Below are 24,558 nucleotides of genomic sequence, written 5' to 3' on the forward strand. Positions count from 1 at the left end.
AGCTCAGCAAAAACATACCAAATCTCTTTCTTCATGGAGGACACAGATATTGATTGGATAATCACATACACAAGTATAAAACTGCTAATGTAATACATGCCAAAAAGCAAATGTGCATGACATTATGAGATATATAACATCTCAGAAGGCTCATCTGAGGAAGTAAAAAAGAAGCAAGACTAAGTGGCTTGCACTGAATAAAAATGGACTCAATAATTGTTTCAGGTACAGGGCAGCAGTATGTGCAAAGGCTCTGTGGTCATGGAAGATTAAAATATAGGTGGGGAAATGGATGTGGAAATAGAAGAAAATAGTTCCAGAAAAGTCTGAGAGAAGCTAGGACCAAACCATGAAAGACCTTATGATCTGTATTAAGGAGTTTTGTATTTATCATGAGACCCATCAAAAGGCCTTAAGCATTGGAATCCTTTGAAATCTATACTTCTAGTAATTTTGAAGTACACATTCTTAAACACTGTCCTATACTGCTTGTCAATATATGGATGCCCAGTAAATTATTTGTATCCTCTACAAGCCAAAATATGGGCTCAACCATCTACAAATATTCAAAATGCCATTGGTTATATAATTGCTCTTGCCCTTTGAAAAGGTCTCTCTGACTCCAGTGAGAAAAACAGATTTGAGGAGGCAAGATGAGATTGGAGACCAACTGGGGTGCTATTGCAGTGGAACAGATGAGAGCTGCTGGTAGCACAACCCTGATTTTAGTTGTGTAAATAGGAAGAAATGGGCAGAACTGAGACTCAACAGGTAAAACTGTTAGGAGGCCACGGGGAGATGAGCATAATTACAAAGTTCAGGCTTTCATAACTGGATGAATGGTGGTGTTTCCTTACCAGGATAAAGAGGTTGAAGTTGGTGGAAGGGCCATGGATTTTCCTTGGGCCATGGAACACACGGAGTTTGAGATGTGTTTGAAACATCCAAGAGGGAAAATATCAAGAGGGATTGGATATAGAGGTCTGGAATTCAGAGGCAATCTGGGGATACGAATCTGTGAGCAATTTGCTTATAGCTGATCATGTAAGTGGTGGACCTGGATGAGACCTGGAGAGATTAACGACAACCCCTTGGATATGGGGACATGGAGGACTATTGATGTCTTTAATGGGGGCTGTCTTAGTGGTGAGATGGGATTACGTGCTTGGAATAACAGATAGAGGGAGAATCTCTGTGACTCTTACTGAGTATAGACAACTCTTTCTGGGAGTATTATTATCATTATTATTTGCAGTGTTGGGGATTGAACCCAGAGGTACTTAACCACTGAGCCACATCCCCAGCCCTTTTTAAATTTTTTTACTTTGAGACAAGGTCTCCCTAAATTGTTGAGGTTGGCTTGAAATTCACGATTCTCCTGTCTCAACCTCCTGAGCTGCTAGGTTCACAGTTGTGCACCACTGAGCCCTGCAGAAATATTAACTTTTAAAGGAAATGTATGACATAATTATGGTTGGAGGTCAGAATCTTTTAAAACAGGGAGTCAATGGGTAAGTATTAAAATGGAAAGGTGGCCAAGACAGAGACATAGGCTAGCACAGAGAGGATTCGGGCACCGGGCCAGGTCTAGGGAGGTAGGTCAGTGGTAGAGCACTTGCCTGGCATACGCGAGACAATGGGTTTAATCCACAACACCCCGGGTTTAATCCACAACACCCCACACACGCACACACAAAGACAGTGGACCAAATACCGAATTATATTAATAGTTACCATTTATTGAAGTCTTGCTCCTCTGCCATTCTAAATGTCTAACATGTATTAACAAACATAATCCTACAATTCCATAAGATAGGTACTTATTATCTCATGAGAGACTTGAGGAACTGGTCACTAGAGAAATTATATGATTTGTTAGGTTGGGAGAATAGTGATTGGAACCCAGGAAGTCTGGCTTTTTTAAAGAGAGTATATTATTCATTGACAAATAATAATTGTATATATTATACATTTATAGGGTTTGAGGTGATGCTTTGTTATATGTTTATATTGTGGAATGATTGAATCAAAGTAACAAATCCATCACCTCACACACTTAAAACATTTTTGAAATCTGCACTCTTAGTAATTTTGAAATACTTGTTCTTTTTTTTTTTTTTTTGTAGGGGGGGTTACTGGGGATTGAGCCACATCTCCAACCCTATTTTGTATTTTATTTAGAGACAGGGTCTCACTGAGTTGCTTAGGGCCTCACTGAGTTGCTTACGGCCTCGCTAAATTGCTGAGGCTGGCTTTGAACTTGTGATCCTCCTGCCTCAGCCTCTCGAGCAGCTGGGATTACAGGAGTGCACCACTGTGCCCAGTGAAACACGTGTTCTTAAAACACTGTGCCATACTGCTTGTTAATATATGGCTGCATAACCAAGTATTTGCATCATCTACAAGCCAAGATATGGATTTATCCATCTACAAATATTCAAAATGTTATTGGTTATGTAATTGCTTTGGGGCAAAAGTATAAATTAATGCTGGCTCAAATACTCTGTTAAAATTCCCTCTTGGCTTTGTAGTATAGAACAAGACAGGCATAAATGCAAGTGTCATTAGAGCAGCATTAGCTTTCATCAGTGGCCTTTAATAAATGCGCACACATTATTCATGTAATTGCGCCTGTGACCGCGCAGCGGTGGCCGTGCTGCTGAGAGTATAATAGGGGAGCAGAATTCATGAGTCTGAAGCCACTCGTACCTTTCTGCCAGGATGAACCATTTTTTTATTAACCAGTGTCCTAAAATAAGTGACCTTTTCCAGGTCCCTGGGGATTGGCTTTTAACTACAACATGTGCTTCTCTTCCTCCTAAGGGTTTAACAACACAGAGAGAACCTGTGACAAAGAGTTTATCATTCGGAGATCGGCCACCAACAGGGTCCTAAATGTCCTCCGTCACTGGGTCTCAAAGCACGCACAGGTAATTCTGGAGCTTTGGTGATTACTCTCAAGGATTTTATGCTTAAATTAACTTTTTAAGTCATTACACATGTAAAGCATCTCTTGATTCTTGGCAGTTAGAGTTTGAAACCTTGAAATTAGAATGAGAAGATACAGGGTAGACACATGGAAGGAAGCAGACGCGTCTTTTGCCAACATCTACTGTTCCACATCTATGATTCAGGGTGAAACAGGGCTCCCCTCTTCCCTCATCTTCCGGGCCCTGTGCCCCATCTATGACCGGGAGCACCCTTCCCAGGGTCTCCTCTGTAAGTGGAGTTGTGCTGTAGTGCCCACCCCCTCCCTCCCAGAGGTGAGCGTCACAATGCCTGCAGGTACTTCTTGAAGTAGATAATGCCTGGGTGCCTGAGAGGCTCTGGTGTCTGGTCAGGGGAGATTTCCCAGCCTGATTCAAGAGATGTTTGCCTCATGTCCTTTGGTGTTTTGGTTCTTAGTACTTTCTTTTAAATCGCCACACTGACAGGGCACCCACTTGTCTCTTTTATATTTGCAGTGCAGGTGTGTAGAATTTATACCCCTTTTTGCAAAATAAACCCAGGCCCCACTTTACCTCATTGGCTTGAGGCATGCATAGTGCTTGCCTCGCTGCCAGCATGGGGCAGGCCCTCCTGGACACAGGGCTGGCTGACAAACGGCAATGACAGTGTGGGTGAGAGGGGACAGGGCCCTGCACGACTCAGTCCTGACCTGTGGAATGTAGCAACTGAGTCAGCTAATGAGAATCACGCCTTGTAAGGGAAAGAGGTATGCAGTTCATGGGTCTGGGTCTGTATTCTATTCTCAGTGGTCTTCGGGGTCTGTTGCATGGTCCTTGGTAATGACAGTCCATTCAGGAGGCTCATTCTGTGACCCAAGCTCCTAAAATCCCTGTGGTAACAGAACTTACTGAGAAAAGTGGAATTGGGGCTTCACCAACAGTAAGTTGATAAAAAGTCTTTAAAATAGAGCCGAGCATGGTGGCACATTTCTGTAATCCCAGTGGCTCGGGAGGCTGAGGCAGGAGGATTATGAATTCAAAGCCAACCTCAACAACTTAGCAAGACCCTGTCCCTAAACAAAATGTAAAAAAGCTGGAATGTGGCTTAGCAGTTGAGTGCCTCTGGGATCAATCCTTTGTGACAAAGTTCTAAGACTCATCCTTAGCTCATTGAAAATATGTAGCTGTTCTCCATAATCCTAGGGAGCCCTTTGTAAATCCATGTTCCCTTGGGCAGGTAAATCACTATAGTGAGGGTCCTGGCCTGTCTGACCGTCATTCCATTCCTTGATATTTTTTTGACTTAGCACCTTGACATCTAAATCCCTGGGACACCCAGTGACTTTTGGGATGCCAAGTAGCTTCGATAGACAAGGCTGAATAGGTTCTATTCAATTTGGCCCATGGCAAATTCATGCCAAGACTCACCTGGTCACCGGTGGAGGTCAGAGTCTGGATGTACCTATCCTCAGCTCCCCTCCTCTCTTTAGATCTTTTCTCAAGAATTCTCTAGACTTGCTGCCCTTTTCTCAGTCCTCAGTGTCTTCTTGATCTAATTACTTCAAGCAGAAATCCCTCACAATTCACATGTAACTCTTAGACTGACTATAAAAGAACCACTGAGCAAATGACACCGTGCTGGGATTATTTTATTTCTGGTAAGAAGAATTCACAGATGGGGAGAGATGTATGTGCTGATCCCGTCCCTTATAATAAGAGTTTTTCAGGAAGGTTTTGTCATCTGATGTGAAGTTCTGGAATGTTTGTGGCCAAAGTGACTTTAGCTGTGCTCATGCATGGACGAGCTCTTCTGCCTCGGGTTCCAGGGGCCACACTGGGATGCCAGCCCCTCTGACTCTCAGGTCATGGGTGTGTGTGAATGGTATTGTGTCAGTGTTCTGACACAACCATTGAATAAAACATAGACCCTGCTCTCCAGCTGACTGAGGCAGCTGGGGGTACGCTCACTGAGAGTTCGTTTGTCTTAGTACCTTCCTTCATGAGAATGAGGGACTTCATCTGTAGTTAGTTCCCATGACCCAGACGTCATCATGTGCATGTCCTTGTCACCTTCTTATCCCACAAATTCTCAATCATCCTTCCTGTCTAAGTACATGACAACATGTAGGGGACTTCTGTTGTAATCAACTTATTGGCAATTCCATTTTCCACTGACTTGAGAGCCCAAGTTTCCTTCCTCCCCTTTACTGGGTCACTTCTGACTGCCTGGTAGTTACTGGGCCTCCAAAGTGGGCAGTTGAAGCAAATCAAGGCAGGGTGTTGGTACTGGCTTTGTGAAGGCAAGCTGCTCTTAGATCATGGTTCAGAAGGCTACATGGTGTGCCCACCTCCTCTGACTGTGGACAACACCTGAGCCATTTCAGTTCAGAGGAGATATGAGCATGGGCCCTGATCTCACAGACCCCAAGCAAGCTCACCATTATGTTCCCACATGCCTTGTCTGGATCCACAGGAGCAGTATTTCTGCAGTCAGGGGTTCCTATGTTCTTACTTCAACTCTGCCTCCCTCTCCCTTGTGGACCCTGAGCTGGTCTCCTGGCCTCTCTGGGTGTGAATCTCCTCTTCTGAAAATGAGAACAGCCATCCCTGCTTCACCTCCCTTAGGGGTCTGATGAAAATTAAGACAGTGTTGAATTAAGCATAAAGTGCAGTGTAGATGTGTCTGATTAGTCCCTTCCATTTAAGGACAGGAAAGATGCACCTTTTGTCTCCCTGCTACTAGCCTGTGAAGCTTGCCTCCTGGACATGCTTCTCTTATTCATCATTATGTATACTTTCTCCTCCTTCTGCCAGCTGGGCATATGGCAGATGCCTGGTGAATAGTTGTTAAATGGAGTTTACTTTTTAGTGCTGCTCTTGTTCATTCTCTCCAGGAGGTCATTCTCTAGCCTTTATTAAGATTCCAATGTTAGTCAAGTCAGAGACTACAACCATCCTTAATAGAAGAAATATTTTCATGAGACACACACACTTTTCCAGCTCTTTCTGCTGGGATGCCTTGTGTGGCACTTGCACAATTCTCAACTCTGCAGGTGTTAGAGCCACAGAACTTTTAATCAGATGTTCCTGGGATTGCTTTTGTCTCCTCTGGACAGACAGATGGGTGAGGGGCCTCCAGGTAGGCTGCAGTCACTCAGACCCATGCTTGTGTGGCACAGGTCTTATATGTGCAGTCTGTAGGGATTTTTGTGTTGTTGAGTTGTCTCATTGATCAGCCATTCTGAAGAGATGCTCTGTCCACCTACTTGAGGGATTTTATAGGTCATGGAATGACTCTGTAGAAGCCTATAGCTTTTTCAGCAGGTTGCAATTGGCTTCCTTTGACTCTGGGTCCTATCTGAATGACAAGTGGCCAAGAAAGAAGCAGTCACATGTTTTGTTTATCATGGACTTGGGAGAATGCTTTAAAAGCATGAGATCAAGCTGGGCACAGTGGTACATGCCAGTAATCCCAGCAACTGGGGAGGCTGAGGCAGGAGGATCGCAAGTTCAAAGCCAGCCTCAGCAAAACCGAGGTGCTAAGCAACTCAGTGAGACCCTGTCTCTAATAAAATACAAAAATAAGGCTGGGGATGTGGCTCAGTGATCAAGTGCCCTTAAGTTCAATCCCTGGTATCAAAAAAAAAAAAAAAAAAAAGCATGAGATCAGAATAAGAATGACCCACTTATATAAAAATCTCTTTTCCAAAGGAATTTATGGAGGAAAACTTGCTAGTCCCTTTTATTTATTCTCACTTCCCTCATCCACTAATAAGAGCTGAGCACCTCTAATAAGCAGAGAACTGGGTAGGGTGTGAGTGAGCAAGGTCCATGTGGTCTCTGACCTCACCAAGCTTGCAGTTAGGAGAAAGATGGCTGCTTTCACCATTATACTTACTGTAATTACTTGTGCGACAGGTTGTTACATCTAATCTTCTGATTGTCTCAGACTTGCCAGCAGGGGACCAAAGTTCGGAAGGAAGTGCAATGGTGGCAAAAGCCAGTATGTTCTTAAGGGCGTTGCTGGGCCACCTTAGCAGAACAAGGGACGACCTCTTGACTTGAATTCAGCTAGCAGTTGTGATTGCCCACCTGCAAGACACTGACGCAGTCAGAGAGGGTGATTTCCAGAGAGTCGTCTGTGTGAGTTCCCTCCCACCATGGGGAAGGGGAGGAGATACTTCTTTCTCACATCAAGCTATGGGAGAGGCACTTGAAGGAAATCACCCCACTAGCCTGTCCTGTAAAAATGTGAGAAGGGTTTGCTGGCCAAAGGGTAGAGCAGTGGTTGGCCAGGGACCACTGTGGAACACTGTGAACCAGGTGGACCTGCAGGAATTGGGAACGAAGGGCCTGTTTCTTGCCAAGAGGACAACCCCATGAAGAAGGTCTGGGTAAAGTGGGCCCCTGACACTCCAGGACTTGGGGGAGTTAAAAGTGACTCACAGGAGGATATACCTTGCCTGGTCAGGGGAGCTGACCTGACATCCTCAGCAGAGAGGTCTCCAAAAATCCCACCAAAGTGCCCCACAAGAGGCAGAGCAGCCACTGTCCTCCTGCCACATCCAGAAGGAGCCCAGGCCAGGTTCCACCTGCATCATTATGTCAGACTTGGGTCTTTCCTTTGGGTCTGAACTGAGGTGTCCAAAGCCTCGGAAAGCAAGTGGAAGAGGAGGTGGAGGGAGCAGAAGGGGCTTCCCATGCAGCTTCCAGGCTTGAAATAGGCCAGGCCAGGGCAGGAGCACCCATCTTATTTGAAATGAATCAAAGTTTTGATTAACATACCAAACTGCACACTTTGTTGAAGTAAGACTGTTCTTGTAACTGAAAAGTCCTGGAAGACTTTAACACCTGCCCAGACCTAAGCAGGATGAGAAAGGATGCCCAACACAGCAGTTTAATGGGACTGGCAAGAAATAGTAATGCCACTTGATGATTTCATTATTGTTTATGATACACTAAGTGTATATTGCCTTAGGAGCACAATTTCACAAACCGTATCAAAATAGCTCAGCGATTGTATTTCTAACTCGAGTCCTTTTACATTCATTTTATGGAAAACACAAAGATAGGTATTTAGCTGATAATAGAGAGTTCTTGAATATGTATTTTAGTTTACATGTTTCCTGCATTTTTATTGAGATATCACTTACTTCCTATAAAGGCACTAAGCTGAAGTGTGTAGCTCAGTGCCCTGTGAACTTACCCATATGGCAACCACCCAGCTCAAGGTGTGGGTCATTTCTAGCACCCAAGAGGGACCCTCCCAGAAAATGCCTCTCTTCCTGAGCATTTCTCAGTTTTCTAATCATTTTAGTTTTGTGTCATCGACATTATATACCTTCATATGTTCAGGATAAACTCTATCTGCCAGATCATGTTCATTTCCCCATTTCTTCTTTTATCTTTAACATCATATATCCCTTTCCCATTATAAGAAGTTTGAGGTATATTTTATCCTATCAACCCACTCACAGAGTACCTATGAGTCTTTTGCTAAACTATATATTCTTCAACACTTCCTGACCACAATTAACACATGGGCATAATCTGAGGGATAAGACAGGATTTAGCAACTCCTGTCTGTAGTCACTCATGACAGCTGAAGTGGGAGCTTCTATATCTTCAAAAACCACAGTGGAGGGTGAGCTCAGTCTGCTTCTGTCTGGTAGCAAGGACCTCAGAGCTGGAGGGAGCTTGGGAATCCACTGTCAAAGCAGTGGTTGTGGAATTGGGGGGCAGTGCACAAGAATCCCTGCGCTGGCATTTATTGATCGTGTGGCTGAGCAAACTACCTAGCTCCTCCAGGCCTCCATTTCTTCTTCTATAAAAATGAGGATAATACCACTTATTCTTTCAAGCAACTGGGAGGATTACGTGAGGCGAGGTGTACAGAGTAACTAGTACAGATGGAAGCTCAAGGTGTTGCAGGTGGTGCTCTTGAAGACAGCCTTGTGAAGGTGCTGCCTAGTCCAAACCCAGACCTTCAGGCAGGCAAAATGTTGTCCCCACTCCATCTAAACAGTGACTCAGTTAAGTCTTGGAGGGCTTCTGAAAGTGGGCACTGCCCAGTTGGACGTTTTGAGATGGTGGAGATGGTCTTTATCTATAGTGTCCAGTACAGTAGCCTCCAGGCACGTCGGGATTCCTTAAAAGCATCATAGATGAAGAACTGAAATTTTAATGCTATTTAATTTAAAGTTACATATGACTAATGGTCACAGTATTAACTGTCAGTTCTAAATCCCTCAGAAATCCCGTAGGAAAACAGATCCAGCCCCCAGAACTAAACTCCTTGCATTCTCCTGCAGTGCCTGGTCCCTCTGGCAGCAGACAGACGCAATGGGCTCCAGGGAAACTCCAGGACCCTACAAGAGAGGGCACCTTTGGGAAAGGAGGAGCACCTCCACTTAACGCTGGTGTTGGGGTGATACATCTCAAAAGAGAGGATGGCTCTTTCCCAGGAAGGGAAGGAACTAGTGAGCATCCTTATTCCCATGGTTGGACTTGGACCTGACAGCCCCAGGCCAGTGGAAAGGCGGGAACATGCCTGGTGGACTGAGAGGTGGGACAGTGGGTGCCCGTGCCATGGCCTATACTTAGTGTGTTCAAGGATCTCGGGGATCCAAAGGGCCAAAGTGTGAGTTTATACATTTCCCCTCTTTTGTTTCTTATTTTGACAGTTGCCAGGAGCTTCTTTTTATTTCTTGGCGTGGCTTAGTTAAACACAGAATTCAGTGTCACATTAGAGCTCAGAGTTCAGATGTCTCCTTTGTTTCAGATCTGAAACAGAGGTTGTACCAGGGCAAGCGCAGCACAAGGTTCTTGGTGTGGGTGGGAGAATGAAATGGGTAAGAAACAAGGAGCTCCTGAACAGGCAGCTCCTGTCACCCCCACTGCCTGCCCTCGGCCAGCTGCCAGCTCTCTCCTGTCCTCAGGCTCAGCCCCCTCCTGCACTTGCCCCTCTTCTGCCCACCTGCCAATGGGTACTTTTCCATCCTCACACCCTGCCCAGTTCCAGATCCTGAGCAGTGGCTCTTCTCTTCCTCTTGCAAAGAAGCCCAGTGTATGGGTGCCTCACCTTTGAGCTCTTTGCAGGACAAAGAATGCTCCTCTGCTGTGTGTGAGCATCTCCTGAGACGTTCAGGACTTTACAGTCCCTCCCCAAGTCTTCACCACTGCGGGAAAGCAGGAGTTTCCAAGGGAGATGTGTCTCTCATGCCTCTAGATAAGAGGAAGAACCACTGGATCCTGTAGAATAATCTATGAGCCAGCCAAGGTTTGCTGTTGTTTTAGTTATGATATGTGGGTTTTGGTCTCTCATAGGTGACTTGTTTATCTATTTGTTTGTTTATGTCTGTCTGTCTGTCTGTATTTATTTATTTAGTACTGGGGAGCAAACGGAGTGGTGCTCTACCACTGAGCCACATCCCCAGCCCTTTTTATTTTATTTATTTATTTATTTATTTATTTATTTATTTATTTATTTATTTTTGAGATAGGGTCTACGTTGCCCAGGCTGGCCTTGAACTTGTCATTTTTTTTCCCTCAACCTCCTGAGTAGCTGGGATTACAGGTGCACACCATCATACCTGGCTTTATAAATGACTTGAGAACCCAATTCTTCACTTAGAAGGCTTCCTTTCTGTGGATGCATTCTAAATGACAGACTCCCAATTTTTAAAAACTGAACACACATTGTATTACTTACTCTGTGTCATGCACTGTTACAGGCAGTTTTCAAATGGTGAGCCACTCACTCCTGACCAGATGTGTACCCAAAGTACCGTGAGGCTCCTGGGCTGTTCTCGGTCAGTGGCAGTGATGAGCATACTGGGAACAAGAAGATAAAATCTGGTCTGAACAAGAGATGCTGGCAGCTGTGAAATGTTTATTTTAATGAAACATTAGTTGCCTACCATTTTAATCTTGCAAATGGTCTTATGCAGTCTCTGAGGGAGGAAGGTAAATATTGTCATGATCCTGGTTTTGGAGATGGGGAAACTGAGACTCAGAGAGACTTAGTGGTTTCCCTGAATGATGTGGACAGCCAAGGGCAGAGCTGGGTTTCTCTCCTGTTGATCTCACCCTTATTAATCAGTGCCCATCCATTCTGGTTTGTACAATTTGTGCTCAGCCTCTCCATTTTGCCAGCCAACTCTTGGGGTACAGGGAGCTCAAGATGTAAAGTGTAAAAATCCATTTCTGATTCAGAATAGTGAGAATATCACATGTTAACACTGCCAATGTAGTCCCACTGTTTCTAAATCTTTCCTTAAAATGTTACTTTCATTCCTGAATATATTTTGTGTTGCTTCAACACAGGGTATGTATCTGCTAACCGCTGGCATGGGGCAGAGCACTTAACTGTGTCCCTTCTGATAACTGCCATAGCCCCTCTCAGCTCAGATGGTGCCAGCAGACTCAGGAGCAAGCCAGGTGGTATAGCTAGAGCTGTCCATGGTAAAGGTCAGGACCCCTGCTCTTCTTGAGGCCTCGAAACCCCAGACACCCAACCCTACAGGCGGATTAGAGGGATCCCAAAGTACCAGGAGGCTCCCCTCAGCCCATGGGAACAAGATAAAATTTAGTTTGAACATGAGATGCTGGCAACTATGAAATATTTATTTTTTAGTGAAAAATTAGTAGTCTACACTTTAATCTTGCAAATGGTCTCCTGCAGTCTCTGAATCAGAAAATGATCAATGGCTATGCACTTTTCATGTTGATCTCACCCTTATTAATCAGTGCCCATCCATTCTGGTTGTCTTCACCACTTCCTGTCGACCTTTGTGTATCTCAGCTAAGAGATCCCAGATACTCACCAGGTACAAACCAGTGTTTGTTTACAAACTTAGGTTTGCCACTGCGGCAGCCAAATGATGGAGGATGCTCTGCCTGATTAAGTAGGACAGCAACTTCCACTCCTCTGGCCTCACAGGCTGATACCTGTCTTCAGCACTGCAGCTCCTGGTCCTGCATGGTGTTCTCCCGGTGTCTGCCCTCTCCTGCTCCCCTCCCAAGATGCCTTGGGCATCGCATTTCCTTCAAGTTCTTCAAAGATTCCCAGGTCAAAAAAAGGACTCTATGGGAAAGAAATCTGGAACCCTGAGTAGGACTCTGCCTTCCAATGTCTGCTTGTAAAATTGGTAAAATTGGGACTCTTATGCACAACTGAATTGTTCATTAGAGTGGAATATATAAAAATGTATGAAACTATTACCTGATAAGTATAAATTTTCTTTTTCGTAATCCTGAAGATCAATTTTCATTGTGTCTTTTTCTCTGGTCCAGACAATCAACCAACCAAGAAAGAAAATCCTAGTTCCTTTAACTAATTACCGAAGTTTTTTCTTATCTTTTATACATTTCTGTTGTTACTCCATCAACTCCCCTTAAGCTTTCCAAGCTTTTCTTATTACTTGGTGACACATTTACAACAGGACTTCTTAAGCATTTAAGAAGCCAGGGTTTTCGATGGAATTTATTTTCAGTTTCTGTTAGTTGCCAAGAAAGAAATTTTGTTTCCCCTGTAGAACTAGTGGGATTCTAGAACGTTTTGTGGATGGAACCTGTTGACGGAGAGATCGTGGAGAAGTTCCACGTGGAACTGATGTGTTTCCACGGGTCCCACCCTCTGTGGGAGTGCTCTGCTGCATCCTGCATGGACCATACCCATGGCACACAGTCAGGTCCTAGTCAGAGGGACAGTGGTGAGACCCTGCACCATGGTATCACCATCTTTGCCATCTAGGTGGCCTGGGTGGGTGCTGTCACTGCTTCAGAGCTTCCGGATGCCAAGAGCCAGCTTCACACTGGAGAGACAGCTCGTTGGCTCAGGTCCCCCAGTTCTGCCTCACCCGCTGCCCTTCTCTTTGTGCTCCTGTCCTCCCCTCTCTGCCCGCAGAGGTTGCCAGCTTGTAGTTCCCAGTCTCTGCATAAAGTCTGTCCTGGGATTAATGTCAAAGTGCTATTTCTACCACATTCCTATGACTGAGCGCATCTCCTCCAGAGAAAGGGATGATGTACATTTGCTTTCCAGCTCTCTACATACTTTCCCCCTTGACAGACCACTTTCCAATACTTTCTGAAGGCTTTTATTGGAGTTAAACACAAAGATAATTTTACTGACAGGTGGCATTAAGGAAATTTTAAACATCAGGATTAAAAAACTGGCCCTTCCAGACTTTTCTTCCTTCCTTCAGTCTTTTGTCATTGTCTTGAAAGTTATGAACCATATACCTTAACGACCTGGCTCTAAACCTAATGGAGAACACAGCCTCTGGAAAAATCATTCTTCCCTGATACATGCTTTTTAACCCGGCTGATTCCATTTTGGGGTTTAAAGAGGTAAACTTGGGCAAACTCTGAGTTCAGGGTTGTGGGGCACTATTTCAAAATTCTTACAAGCACAGCTGTTCAGGAATAGAGGCTGGATTTTAGTGAGTCAGTCAAATGCAGTCATTCATCAGAAGATGATTAAATAAATGGTTTTCTGGATGGTATTTTCCTTCCTGCTGAACTGGTAGTGTTCAGTCATTCGCCTCTTCCCAGTTATTTTTGTTTTAACATATCTTCCATATTTTGCATAGTGCCTTCTCCTACAGCCTCCCACTCCACATCTGCTAATTTCTGCAACTACCAGCTTAAGAATTAGGTAGCTCATCTCAAAGTCAAGCCCCCCCCCCATGGACTTTTGCCCATTCGGTCAATAAGTATTACCAGGAACAAGGTACTGCTCTTACCAAATTGGGGGGTTAATAGTATCTGGAGCTTAACACCTGCAAGTTCTAGATGATTGTCAGGTGTACATTTCCTACATATTCAGTTTCTCATTGTAGTTTCAAAATCTTGATGAGTAATTAATGACTAGTAAGTGTTGAACACATACTGAAAAGCTGAGAATCACTGCAGTATTGCTCTGCAGGGCTTAGTTCCAAGCTTACTGCCCTTCCTTATGTTTTTCACTTGGATGTTCTTTTTTGTAGTGTGAGCTAGAAGGCCTGGGTGATATTTTTGTGGTCAGGCAATGGAGAGACACTGGAATACCCGCCCTTTTACTTTTTCAGTGAGAGCCCCCGGTGCAGAGTTACTATTGCCCAGAAGGTGATGAGGATGCTCCAGGCCTGAGGTGACAAGGTTTGGACAAGGTGACCAGTGCCCCACAGGGTCTCTCATCTCAGATTTTAGCCAGCACAATCTCCCCTGGAATTGAGTTTCAATATTATAGTTCTAGACTAAGGTTCCGCTTCTCAAGACCGTTGAAAACCACTCTGGTTTAGAGGTTTGTGATCTCTAGTTCATTAAAATGAGGAATCTAGAGGTGCATCTCCCAGACCTCTCAAGGTTGATTTGTATATATCCTGAGATAATCCCTTAGCATCTTTGCCACAGCTTCCTAATTTACGAGATGGCCTGAATCTAACTTAAATCTACATTGCAATTTAATTCTTCATCTTGTGTTGTCAAAGAAGACAGAAAACAATAGAATGCTTTTCATTTTCTTGAAAGTCATGTTAAACCCAGTCTCTTATTTTCAAAGCTACACATCCTGAGCTGCTTCTTTATGAACCTTTTGTTCCAGGCTTTAAAATTATTTGGGTGGATTTACTCCACTCTGTCCTATTTCCTCTTTCCTTTCAAAATCTCAGCCACTGTAAGGAATATACTGTTCTGATTACAGTGAGAAAATTGCTCTCATAATTCTCTATCTTCCAACTGTGTTTATTGAATCAGATTTTCCCAATGTCCTAGAGTTACACTGGCTATATGCAGTATATTCCAAATCATTACCCTACTCTCCTGAAAAATATGGATATAATTTCAAGAATACCTAAGCCATCAAAAGGGATTAGTTATTGCATCACAAATTACTTTTCCATTGTAGGATCAAGTCTTCCTAATGTAAACTAGTTTGTTCAGACTGGAAACCAAGTCTGAAGATTCCTGGGTACTGTGAGAAACAGTTAAAATAGTTGACAACGCAGTCAGTATTGGACATTTTGGCCCACTGTTCCCCAAACCTGCTATACTAGCAGTGCACTGATAGCCACTTTGTTTCTAGAAGGGTCTTGGGGTGCAGCGGTTAAAAACTCAGGCTTGGGCCAAGGATGTCTGTGTCCAAATCCTGGGTATGCCCTTGCCACTTGTGTGACTTTGGAAAATACACTTAGACTCTATACCTGGACTTTCCCATATTTAAAATGGAAATAACATGGTTACTATGTTGCAGAATTGTTAGGGTCAGTGAGATAACATGGTGAAATACTGCCTAGATCAGGGCCATCTCTTAGTTATGATTGTATTACCTCAGGAGTTACCAACCTGCAGGCAAACCCAGGACTTTCCTAATCATTTGGTAGTAGCTACAACTGACAACAGCGCCTTTCTCTAGAGGAGTCTGACATTATCAGCTGACAACTTGTTCCTAAGCATGTGCTGGGTTTCATCTTCCTTCTTGACAGTTTTGTCCTGGTCTCTACTGGAGTCGTGGCCTCTTTGCAAGTAGTTCCCAGAGAAAGTTTCCAGGCCCCACCCTCCCCTAAGATTCCCAAGGGCATCTGTACTGCTATATGTCCCCTACTGTTAGCTGTGTCCCCTCAAGCCTGTTCCCCGGGTTTCCATGGTTAACGTTTCCTTCATGGTCCCTTCCACTTGGACTTGTCTCTGCCTCTCCCCCAGAGCCTTATCTATTGACTTAGTAATTGTCGTTGAAAGAATGAGAGCTATCCTATTCTTTTTAGGGTTGGAAATGTAGACTGCTGACATTTTCTGGGCTCTCCATCTTTGAAAACGGGGCCCTTTCTTTTTTCTAATCCTGTTTCCTCACCATTGTTTCATGAATTAGGAAACAAAAACAAAATTAAATTGTTGCTGTGATAAGTTCAGCGCTACCTGGGGGTTCTTGGGTGCCTCAGGTTCGCTCACCTGGTGCATAAAGTTTTGTGGGACACCCTTGTGCAGGCGGCTTTCTTGCTGCACTCTGCTGGCTGCGCACCCAGCCTGCTGCATCGGGACTCAGGTACCAAGGCGCCCGCGTGCACTGCCGGCCCGATAGCGCCACCTTGTGGGCATCGACGCTGCCTCTGGAAAGGCGTTCTGCCATTCTCACACAGGCTCTGGGAAACGTAGCCAAAAATTACATTCTGGATAATTATGAAATGGCTGTCAGCCAGACTTATTATGAATAATTTATCTCTGAAGTTAAATAGGGCAAGTGTCTTTTCCTGATTCAGATTTTTTATTGAGAAGCAACTACTATATTTTTAAGAGGGGCTTTGGAATGACTGATTCTGTATTTTTCATGTATTCACGAAAAAGAATAATTATACATTCTGTGTAGTACATCAGAGGATTGAGCTCCACCCTGCCCCAAGGGTTTTTTAAAAATTTTTTTGCATGATTTTTTTTTTTTTTTCATAATAAACAGTCAGTGTAGAGTCTTACTACTCAGAATAGGTCCCTGGACCTAAGCATTCACACCACCTGGAAGCTTGTTAAAAACACAGAATCTCAGTCCCTGCTCCAAACCTGCTGCATCAGAATTTGCACTTTAGCCAGATCCCCCAGCGATTCCTGCACACATGACAGTTTGGAAAGCACAGGTGATAGGAGTCAGACGGAAGACCTCCCAGCATGGCTATATCCCTACACATCTAATCTCATCCCCTGCAGTCACATCTTGGCTAATTGCAATGGATCCTGTTATGGGAGATGGTGAGCTTATGGCTCCTGTGTGGTTTGCCTCTGGTTCTGCTGAGGAGGAACTGAAAACATATGGGAGATTACTTTGTACATTGCAAAAAACTAAAAATGTAAGGGAAATCAGAAGAGAAAATTCTCGTATTTCATTCTCAGCTATCAAAGAATTGGCTTTATTCAACTGTATCAGCAGCAGAACTGTAATCTGTTCATCATGCTTCAGATAGTATCTCTGCTGATTTCACTAACTCTTTCAAAGGTCTCTCTCAGGCCAGTCTTCCCAGAGCTCAGAATAATAAAATCACAATCTGCCTTCCTTAACAAGACCTTTCACACTTTGACACACATGCCAACTTGGGGCCCCAGAAGCGTTCCCCCTGTGGATCCCAGTGTGGGGCACAGCAGGTGCTCAATGATGCTTGTTGATTAAACCACTAATTAGCCCTCAGCAAGGCCTGAACAGTAGCCTGATGTCCTTCACACTAATCGTGCCGTTTATGATAATCAGATTATTTGCATCATTAGAGACTTGACATAGCTACATGAGGACTCAGTTGTCTCACTAATATATATCAAATATTCATTAAGGAAATAGACTCCTGATGGCTGAGAAATCCTTTGGTAGCACATACAGGTTGAAGTATGTGAGATCCTTCACTGTTTACAAGCACCATTTCCTTTACTGTAAAATGAGAGAGGGGCTGGAACAAAGAAGAAAACAGCAGCAAAATACTATCTTCTTCTCCTTTCATGCATTTTAAAAGAAAAATTAATAGCAAGAAGCTTTGAACAGGGCTGGGGTTGTGGCTCAGTGGTAGAGTCTTGCTCAGTATGTGTGAGGCACTGGGTTTGATTCTCAGCATCACATATAAATAAATAAATAAAGGTCCATTTACAACAAAAAAATTTTAAAAGAAGTTGTTTAATAATAAATAGGTGAAATTTTAGGAAAATGTATTTTCTAAAATCCTAGGATTGTTAAGAGATAGTAACATTTGTATTGACCATGTGCCCAAGTGTCTCTTACTCTCCCCAATATAATGTTTTTGTCAAACAGTGAAAGTGATTTTTTTTTTTTTTTGGTACCAGAAATTGAACTCAGGGGTGCCTAACCACTAAGCCACATCCTCAAGGCCTTTTTATCATTTTATTTTAAGATATGGTTTCACTGAGTTGCTTAGGGCATCACTAGGTTGCTGAGACTGGCTTTCAACTTGTGATCCTCCTGCCTTAGCCTCCCAAGCCTGAGGTTATAGGCATGTGCTTCAACAGCATGAAAATAAAATATTGAGAATAACATTACACAGTTTTCCATCAAACTAAAATGCAAAAATACTTAATTAAAATTAGGTTAGACTCTTGCATTGTCTACAATTGTGAAATCATGGACATTTTGCCCCTAATTACTAAATGTAGTAAAATTATGCGGTTTTAAAAAATCTAATTCATTGCAATTAGCAATGTTCTCTACAACCTTTTAAAAGAATTCAGAATGTCAGTGCCTCAAAATTACTTTTCTTAACATTAAAATGTAATTATAATAACTTGTAATAAGTCAATATAATGTAATTTTATACTAAAAGTGTTATAATAATTACAACAAATTTTAGATGATGGAAAATAAACAGTCATACTTATACATATGAAGTCAGTGGTCTCTCAGAGTATGAACCTGAGATGCAGGACTCTGCAGAACTCGGTTCATCTCTGAACACTTCACAGTCCCAATGTGATACCTAGAGATGCTTCATAGAATATGTTTATTAAAAGTTGTGGCAAGAGATACAACTCTACCTTTTTATTTTTCCCCTAACATTTTTACCTTGAAAAATTTCAAATCAAGAGAAAAATTGCCTGAATAAAACAAAGTACACTGAAACACATCCAGAATCACTAGTCACTGATATGTTTACCTCTATTCTCTTTCTCCATCCCACCTCTGCCAGCCACATGAGCAAGTCAGTACTTTTACAGAGCTAACAACAAAATGATCAAATCCAGGAAACTTGGACATTGGTACAATGCTCTCAACTAGCGAAGTCCCAATTCAATTTTGTCAGTTGTCACAGTCCTGCCTTTGGTATTATTTCCACGTTGACCCCAAGTCTAACCCAGGTTCACCTGTTGCATTTAACCATTGAACTGTTGATGTCATTTAAAGTGGAATGCTTCCTTAGTTTTGCTTCATCTTTCAAGACATTAACATTTTTTAAAATATATAGTCAGTGCTTTCTCACAATTAGAATAAGATTATGCATTTTTGGTAGAAATACTAAGGAAGTGATGTATTACATCGGTAGGCACTTGATGTCCGTCTGTTCCATCATTGGGATTGGCAACATTGATCCCTTGGTTTATCCCTTTGTAATTAATAAATAGTCTCTGGGGAGTTCTCAAGGTTGTCATTTCTGTTCCCCAGTGCATTTATCCAGCCATTTTAGCATCCATTCACCATCCTTGCCAGAATCAGTTATTACTGTTTTGGTTGAAATGGTATTTTATTCCTTTGCATTTATTAGTTGGAATTGTACTATAAAGAATAATTTTACCTTCTACCCCCTTTATCTAAGTATGTAGACATATGTCTATTTATCATCTATTTATCCATTTATTTATCTTTGTGAGCTTCAGTAAGGGCTTGCAGGTTTTTTAAGACTTGGTTATCATCATTCTCATTATTTACTTTGATGCTCATATTGTTGAAACTCTGCCCTTTGGGTGCCCCTTCCATCTCACTCCCCATCAACTTGTGAGTATCATTTATCATTCTTTAGCCTTTAGCTTATCTAGATGGATATAGACCTAGATAACAGGTATTGATAGCCTTAGTATATCTTCATTCAATTATCACCCAAATGACAGATTTAATTCTTGCAATAAATTTTTCTTTCTTTCCTTCCTCCTTCCTTCCCTCTTTCTCTAATTGAGTTATGGCTATGTCTTAATTGTTAATCTTACTCTTGGTCCAAGGGAAAACCGGGCAATTAAATCGGCCATTACAATGTGTGATAGTAGATTAAAAGTGACTGATGTGTTCCATAGGAGCACAAAGGAAAAGCTCCCAACCCCACTGGGTTATTTAAGGAAGACTCCAGGGAGAATGTGTATCACCTCCAAGGCCTGAAAGAGGAACCACAATCCATGTGGAGTGTGTTCCAGACTAGGGAAGCACATATCTTTCTGAGGAAGGGAGGGAATTTTTAAAGTCTAGGACAATGAGTGAGTGCATGTGTGTGTTATGTTTGGGGATGTGCTGGAGACCGTGGGTAGAGACAGGGCCAGAGGAGTTTGTTGGGACCTTGTAAGCTTTTTAAAGACCCTGCCCAATTGCTGTCCCAAGAGCTGTGGTTCTCGGCCTCAGCTGCATGTTTGCATCCCCTGGGGAGCCTGTCAGAAATACCAGCAAAGGACCCCATTCCAAACCTCTTCAGCTGGGATCTTTGGGGGTGGGTAGGGATGAGGGACTCTAGGGTCCCTACATCTTAACCTCCATACCTAGATTCTAGAGAACTTATCATGAGGAATGTGCCAAACACCACAGCACTAAACCCTTTAAAACCGAAATTTAAAAAGATTCATTTTATTTTATAGGATTTTGAACTCAACAACGAACTAAAGATGAATGTCCTAAATTTGCTAGAAGAAGTCTTACGAGACCCAGACCTTCTTCCCCAGGAAAGGAAAGCCACAGCCAATATCCTGAGGTAAAGGCAATTGCAGGTGCTGATTGAAGTACATCGGCTGATTTGTGCTATGTTCATAGAAAATAAGATTCTACCAAACCAGAAGCATAAATCTTAGAATCCTGGGGGCAGCGGGGATTGTATCTTTACTGGTAAAGTATTACCTATTACCTTCTCCTTCTTGGGGGCAAGTCAGGGTCTGCTGTCTCAGGGAGACTGTGGGTGGGCGGCATAACTGTGTGGAGTGCGGTCGCTCTTCTTTGTGTGGGCAGATGGTTCACTGCAGACCCAAACCTGAAAGGAAGGAAGCCTTGAGGATCCCCATTTGTGAGTCCAGAAGGTGTTGCAGAGAGAGAGACTTCTGTGGATTCTAATTGTTTGGTGTTAGCACCCGCTTGTGGGTGGGGTGGTGGTGGTTCTGTGGGATTCTTAGGCACCTGTGTGTGGTTATAGAGTAGATACATGTTTTCTTTCCACTGGTCCTAGGACAGATTTTATGATACCTTCTTGGCTTAGGATTTCCATGTCAGGTGGGTTGTATAGCTGTGTGAGGTTGTGTAGTGCATGAACCCACATGTCTATGTGATCATAGGACTTGTGTGTGTCCATAGTTGTTACACCCAGAGTCCAAGGGGCTAACAAGCTTTCTAATGACTTCTTGAGTTGGTGGCCTTATGCAGACATTTCAGTTACAGCTTCCCAGACACTCTTGACTATGTCTCCCATCCTTGCTTGAGAGTGGGAAGCCTGCCATCTATCTTCTAGGACCTGCTATACCTTTACCATTCTAATTTATAGGTCCTTCTCTACTTACAATCTCTGGAAATGGTTCTTTCTCTCTTCCAAGTATGGTTACGTTGTCTTTTTATTTTTAAAAACATGTTATCCAGAGAACTGGTGTGTGGCGTAGAGCCCCTCTTAGCTCAGTCCACCATGTTTTTGCAAGTCCCTCCCTGATGTGGCAATGCCAGATATTGGTTCGTGATGCGTTTGCATCTGGCCTCTAAGTTATTCGTAGTCCCCATTAGCTGAAGATCCCAGAGCCAGATAGGGTATGTTATGAGTTGAATTGTGCCTCCCCACCATAAAAAAAATAATAAGTTGAATTGAATGTGACTTTGTATGGTGATAAGACCTCTGCAGAAGTAATCAGCTAATTTGAAGTCATAGAGGAGTAGTGCAGGTCCCTAATCTACTGTGACTGTTATCCTTATAAGAAGACCACCATGGAAGAGTGAGACACAGGGAGAGCAACACGTATAGATGGAGGCTAGGATGGAACTGTGCAACTGCAGACTGAAGATTGCTGGAGACCACCCGAAGCCTGGGCAAGGCAAGGAAGGACAGACCCCACTACGGGTTTAAGAGGCGCAGGACCTCGCGCTCAGGCCTCTCTCCAGAACTGTGAGATGAGGCTGTACAAGCCTGTCATTTTAAGCCAACCACTTGTGGTAGTTTGTTAGGGAAACCCTAGAAAACGTGAAGGACTTTCCTTACTTTTCCCATGTTATAAGAACATCCAAGTAGGTTTAGGGATTCAATTGCTGAGTCTGTGTTCAGATTTTAAAATTATACACATGTATCTAGGTAAAGCCTGTTCTCTGAGGGCGAGTGATTATGTCTGGTGATTGCTCTTTGTTTTGTCTTTATGTTAACAATTGGTTATGCTCTTTGTGTTTAAAAATATTTTAGAACTACCTTCTGGAAGTTTATGCTTCTAGGGACATTTGACTAAATAACTGTCAGGGAAATGAAGATGTTTGGACTGGGCAAAACTGTCAGATTGCCAACATGAGGCATTCCTGTGCTCAGTACCTCGAGACACTGCTGCCACATGCCAGGCATTACTACTTCATCCTAAATGTTCTCTCTATTCCAAGAGACAACCTCAGAAACCAGTGAACTGGGTTAGTACTTGAGGTGAATCCTATTTACCATCCCAGGTCATTACTATTCATCAATCCTAGGATGTACTAGTTCTCTTTGTTGAATAACAAACTGAGAACTAAAAGTGTAAGGCCAGGGAGAATAGACATTTTAGCAGACGTACAGACTGGGAGTACAACCCTGAGCAGAGCCTGATGCTGACTTTTACAGGATCTCACAGTGTTAAATCTTGGCTTAGGAACTGAGAGCTGTCACGTTTCTTAACCAATCTGAACCTTGATTTCCTCATTTATAAAACAGGGCTAGTAGTACCTACCTCATTGGGTTGCTATGAAGACTACATGATGTAAAGAGGTTAATTCATATTACAGCTATTATTATTTGTTATTATTATTAGAAGCACTGAGAGCTCTTGGGAGAAACAATTTTTGTCATCAAAGTGGGATGACTCTAATGAAATCTGGCTAGATCTTAGACTCAGCTTTCCTTAGACCTCATTACCTTGTTATACAAAGAGAGTATGGACCCATATCAGGTCAGAGGAACCTTCATCTTGACTCTGTTTTATACTACCTTTATTTCCATCATTGAAGAAGGTATTTTTCATGCTTAGAACTTGGATAATCCCATTTCCTTCTGAATTTATTGGTGTTTATTTTAAATGCACAATTATTAAACTGATCATACTGTTGATAGATGTGGGGGAACCCAGGATCTTGGATGCTCATCAAAACCCAAAGGTAGTCAGGAGATGAGAAGCATATGTCTCCTCTGTAGGGCTAGGACCAGAGATGTAGAGGTCTCCACATCTGAAAGTGAACAATTTGGAGCATACCTCCCAGCAAAATCTGTTTATGTTGTGAGAGATAAAAGCATACCATGTTGGAGTTAAATGTAGCCCTAGCATAAGGATGGTTATGCATCCCAGTCACGTAACAGTGAGTTGTAAACACAAAGCATGTACTTAAACATATTGCATCAATACTTTAAGGCAAAAACTCTCTGAGATGAGCCATCCTGACTCTCAGTCTCTTGGGGCTTACTTAATGATGAGTGAACATAATTTTTATAAGTCTGTCGCCCTGTTTGTGAATGAAAACATCTGCTCAAGACTTTTGCAATTCAGAGTTTTCCAACTAATTATTCAAAAATCTTCCAAATGTATTCAGTGTAGAGATTTTCAGATACCTAACATGCCACTAAATGAGATGGTGATAAACTTCCTGGAAGGTCAACTGTGATGAGCTCAGGTCATGAAAAGGTCACCCCAAACAGCATCCCAAGTAGCATCAACAGAAAGAGAAAATGTCAAATAGTGTAATGAACCAAAGTATGTCTTAGAATATCAGGGTAAGATAATGGAGAAGAGCAACACTAGAGAAGAGATAACTTCTTGATCTTGATTGTTTATCTTAGTTGTAGATGGATACAATATCTTTCTTTAGGTGCTGAGGATCAAACCCAGTGTCTCACACATGCTAGGCAAGTGCTCTACCAATGAGCCACTGCCCCAACCATTGACCATTTTTTTCCCAAGGGAAAGATTGTCCAGGCTCATAAAAATGTCTTTCCTATGTCAAATGTAGTGGGTCCACAGACCTCCCTCCAGAATCTAGGCTGTAGTAGTATAATGGTTAATTTGAATCGTCAACTTGATTGGATTAAGAGATGCCGATGATTAAGAGGCTTCTGGGTGTGTCAGTGAGGGCGTATCTAGGAATGATTGGAATGTGGGATGGTGAGCTGAACTGGAGACCCTCCCTAAGCCTGGGCAGCACCACCTGATAGGATGGTGTCTTGGATAGAATAAAAGTTGGAAGAACAAGGAAGAAGATGCAGATGCAAGCTCAACTCTTCTTGAACTGGTCTTGATTGCTACTTCAATTGTCTAAAGATATCAAACTCTCATTTCTTCACTCTTCCAAATCCAATTCTGTCAGTGATTCTTCAGGTAGTTTCTAGAAGCCTTGGTCTCGTACTGGAGTAGCACTGTTGATCCTTCTTGTTCTGGGTCTTCCGCCTCTTGGACCACGCAGCTACTGGCTCTAACTATCTAGCCTGCAGATGGCCATTGTGGACTATCCAGCTTCTGGTCGTAAAAGCCAATCTAATAAATCCCCTTTTTATAATCATACTTCTATTCATTCAGTTCCTCTAGAGAACCCCGACTAATACAGTAGAAAGAATGATGTACATCTTGGGAAAGAGTAACATTTGTCTCCTCAGTGTAACCTTCAAATGTAATTCAATCATCTTTGGAGAAAGAGTCATGTTTAACTCACTTTTTCCTCATAATCTGCCCTTTACAGTGATTTTTTTCTGCTCACAAGTGATATCAT

General features: G+C 42.8%; 1 protein-coding gene across 2 annotated transcripts in view; it reads left to right on the forward strand.

Annotated features, from left to right (window-relative positions):
- Window positions 1–24,558, forward strand: part of Rasgrf2 (Ras protein specific guanine nucleotide releasing factor 2) — a 237,870-nt gene that overhangs the window by 186,554 nt on the left and 26,758 nt on the right. For both annotated transcript variants that reach the window (XM_047556829.1, XM_047556830.1), the window contains exons 18-19: window positions 2,824–2,930; window positions 20,241–20,353. In XM_047556829.1, coding sequence (XP_047412785.1) covers window positions 2,824–2,930; window positions 20,241–20,353 — 220 coding nt within the window. The remainder of the gene's footprint in view (window positions 1–2,823; window positions 2,931–20,240; window positions 20,354–24,558) is intronic.

Source organism: Sciurus carolinensis, chromosome 6, assembly GCF_902686445.1.
Source record: "Sciurus carolinensis chromosome 6, mSciCar1.2, whole genome shotgun sequence".
NCBI classification, from domain to species: domain Eukaryota; kingdom Metazoa; phylum Chordata; class Mammalia; order Rodentia; family Sciuridae; genus Sciurus; species Sciurus carolinensis.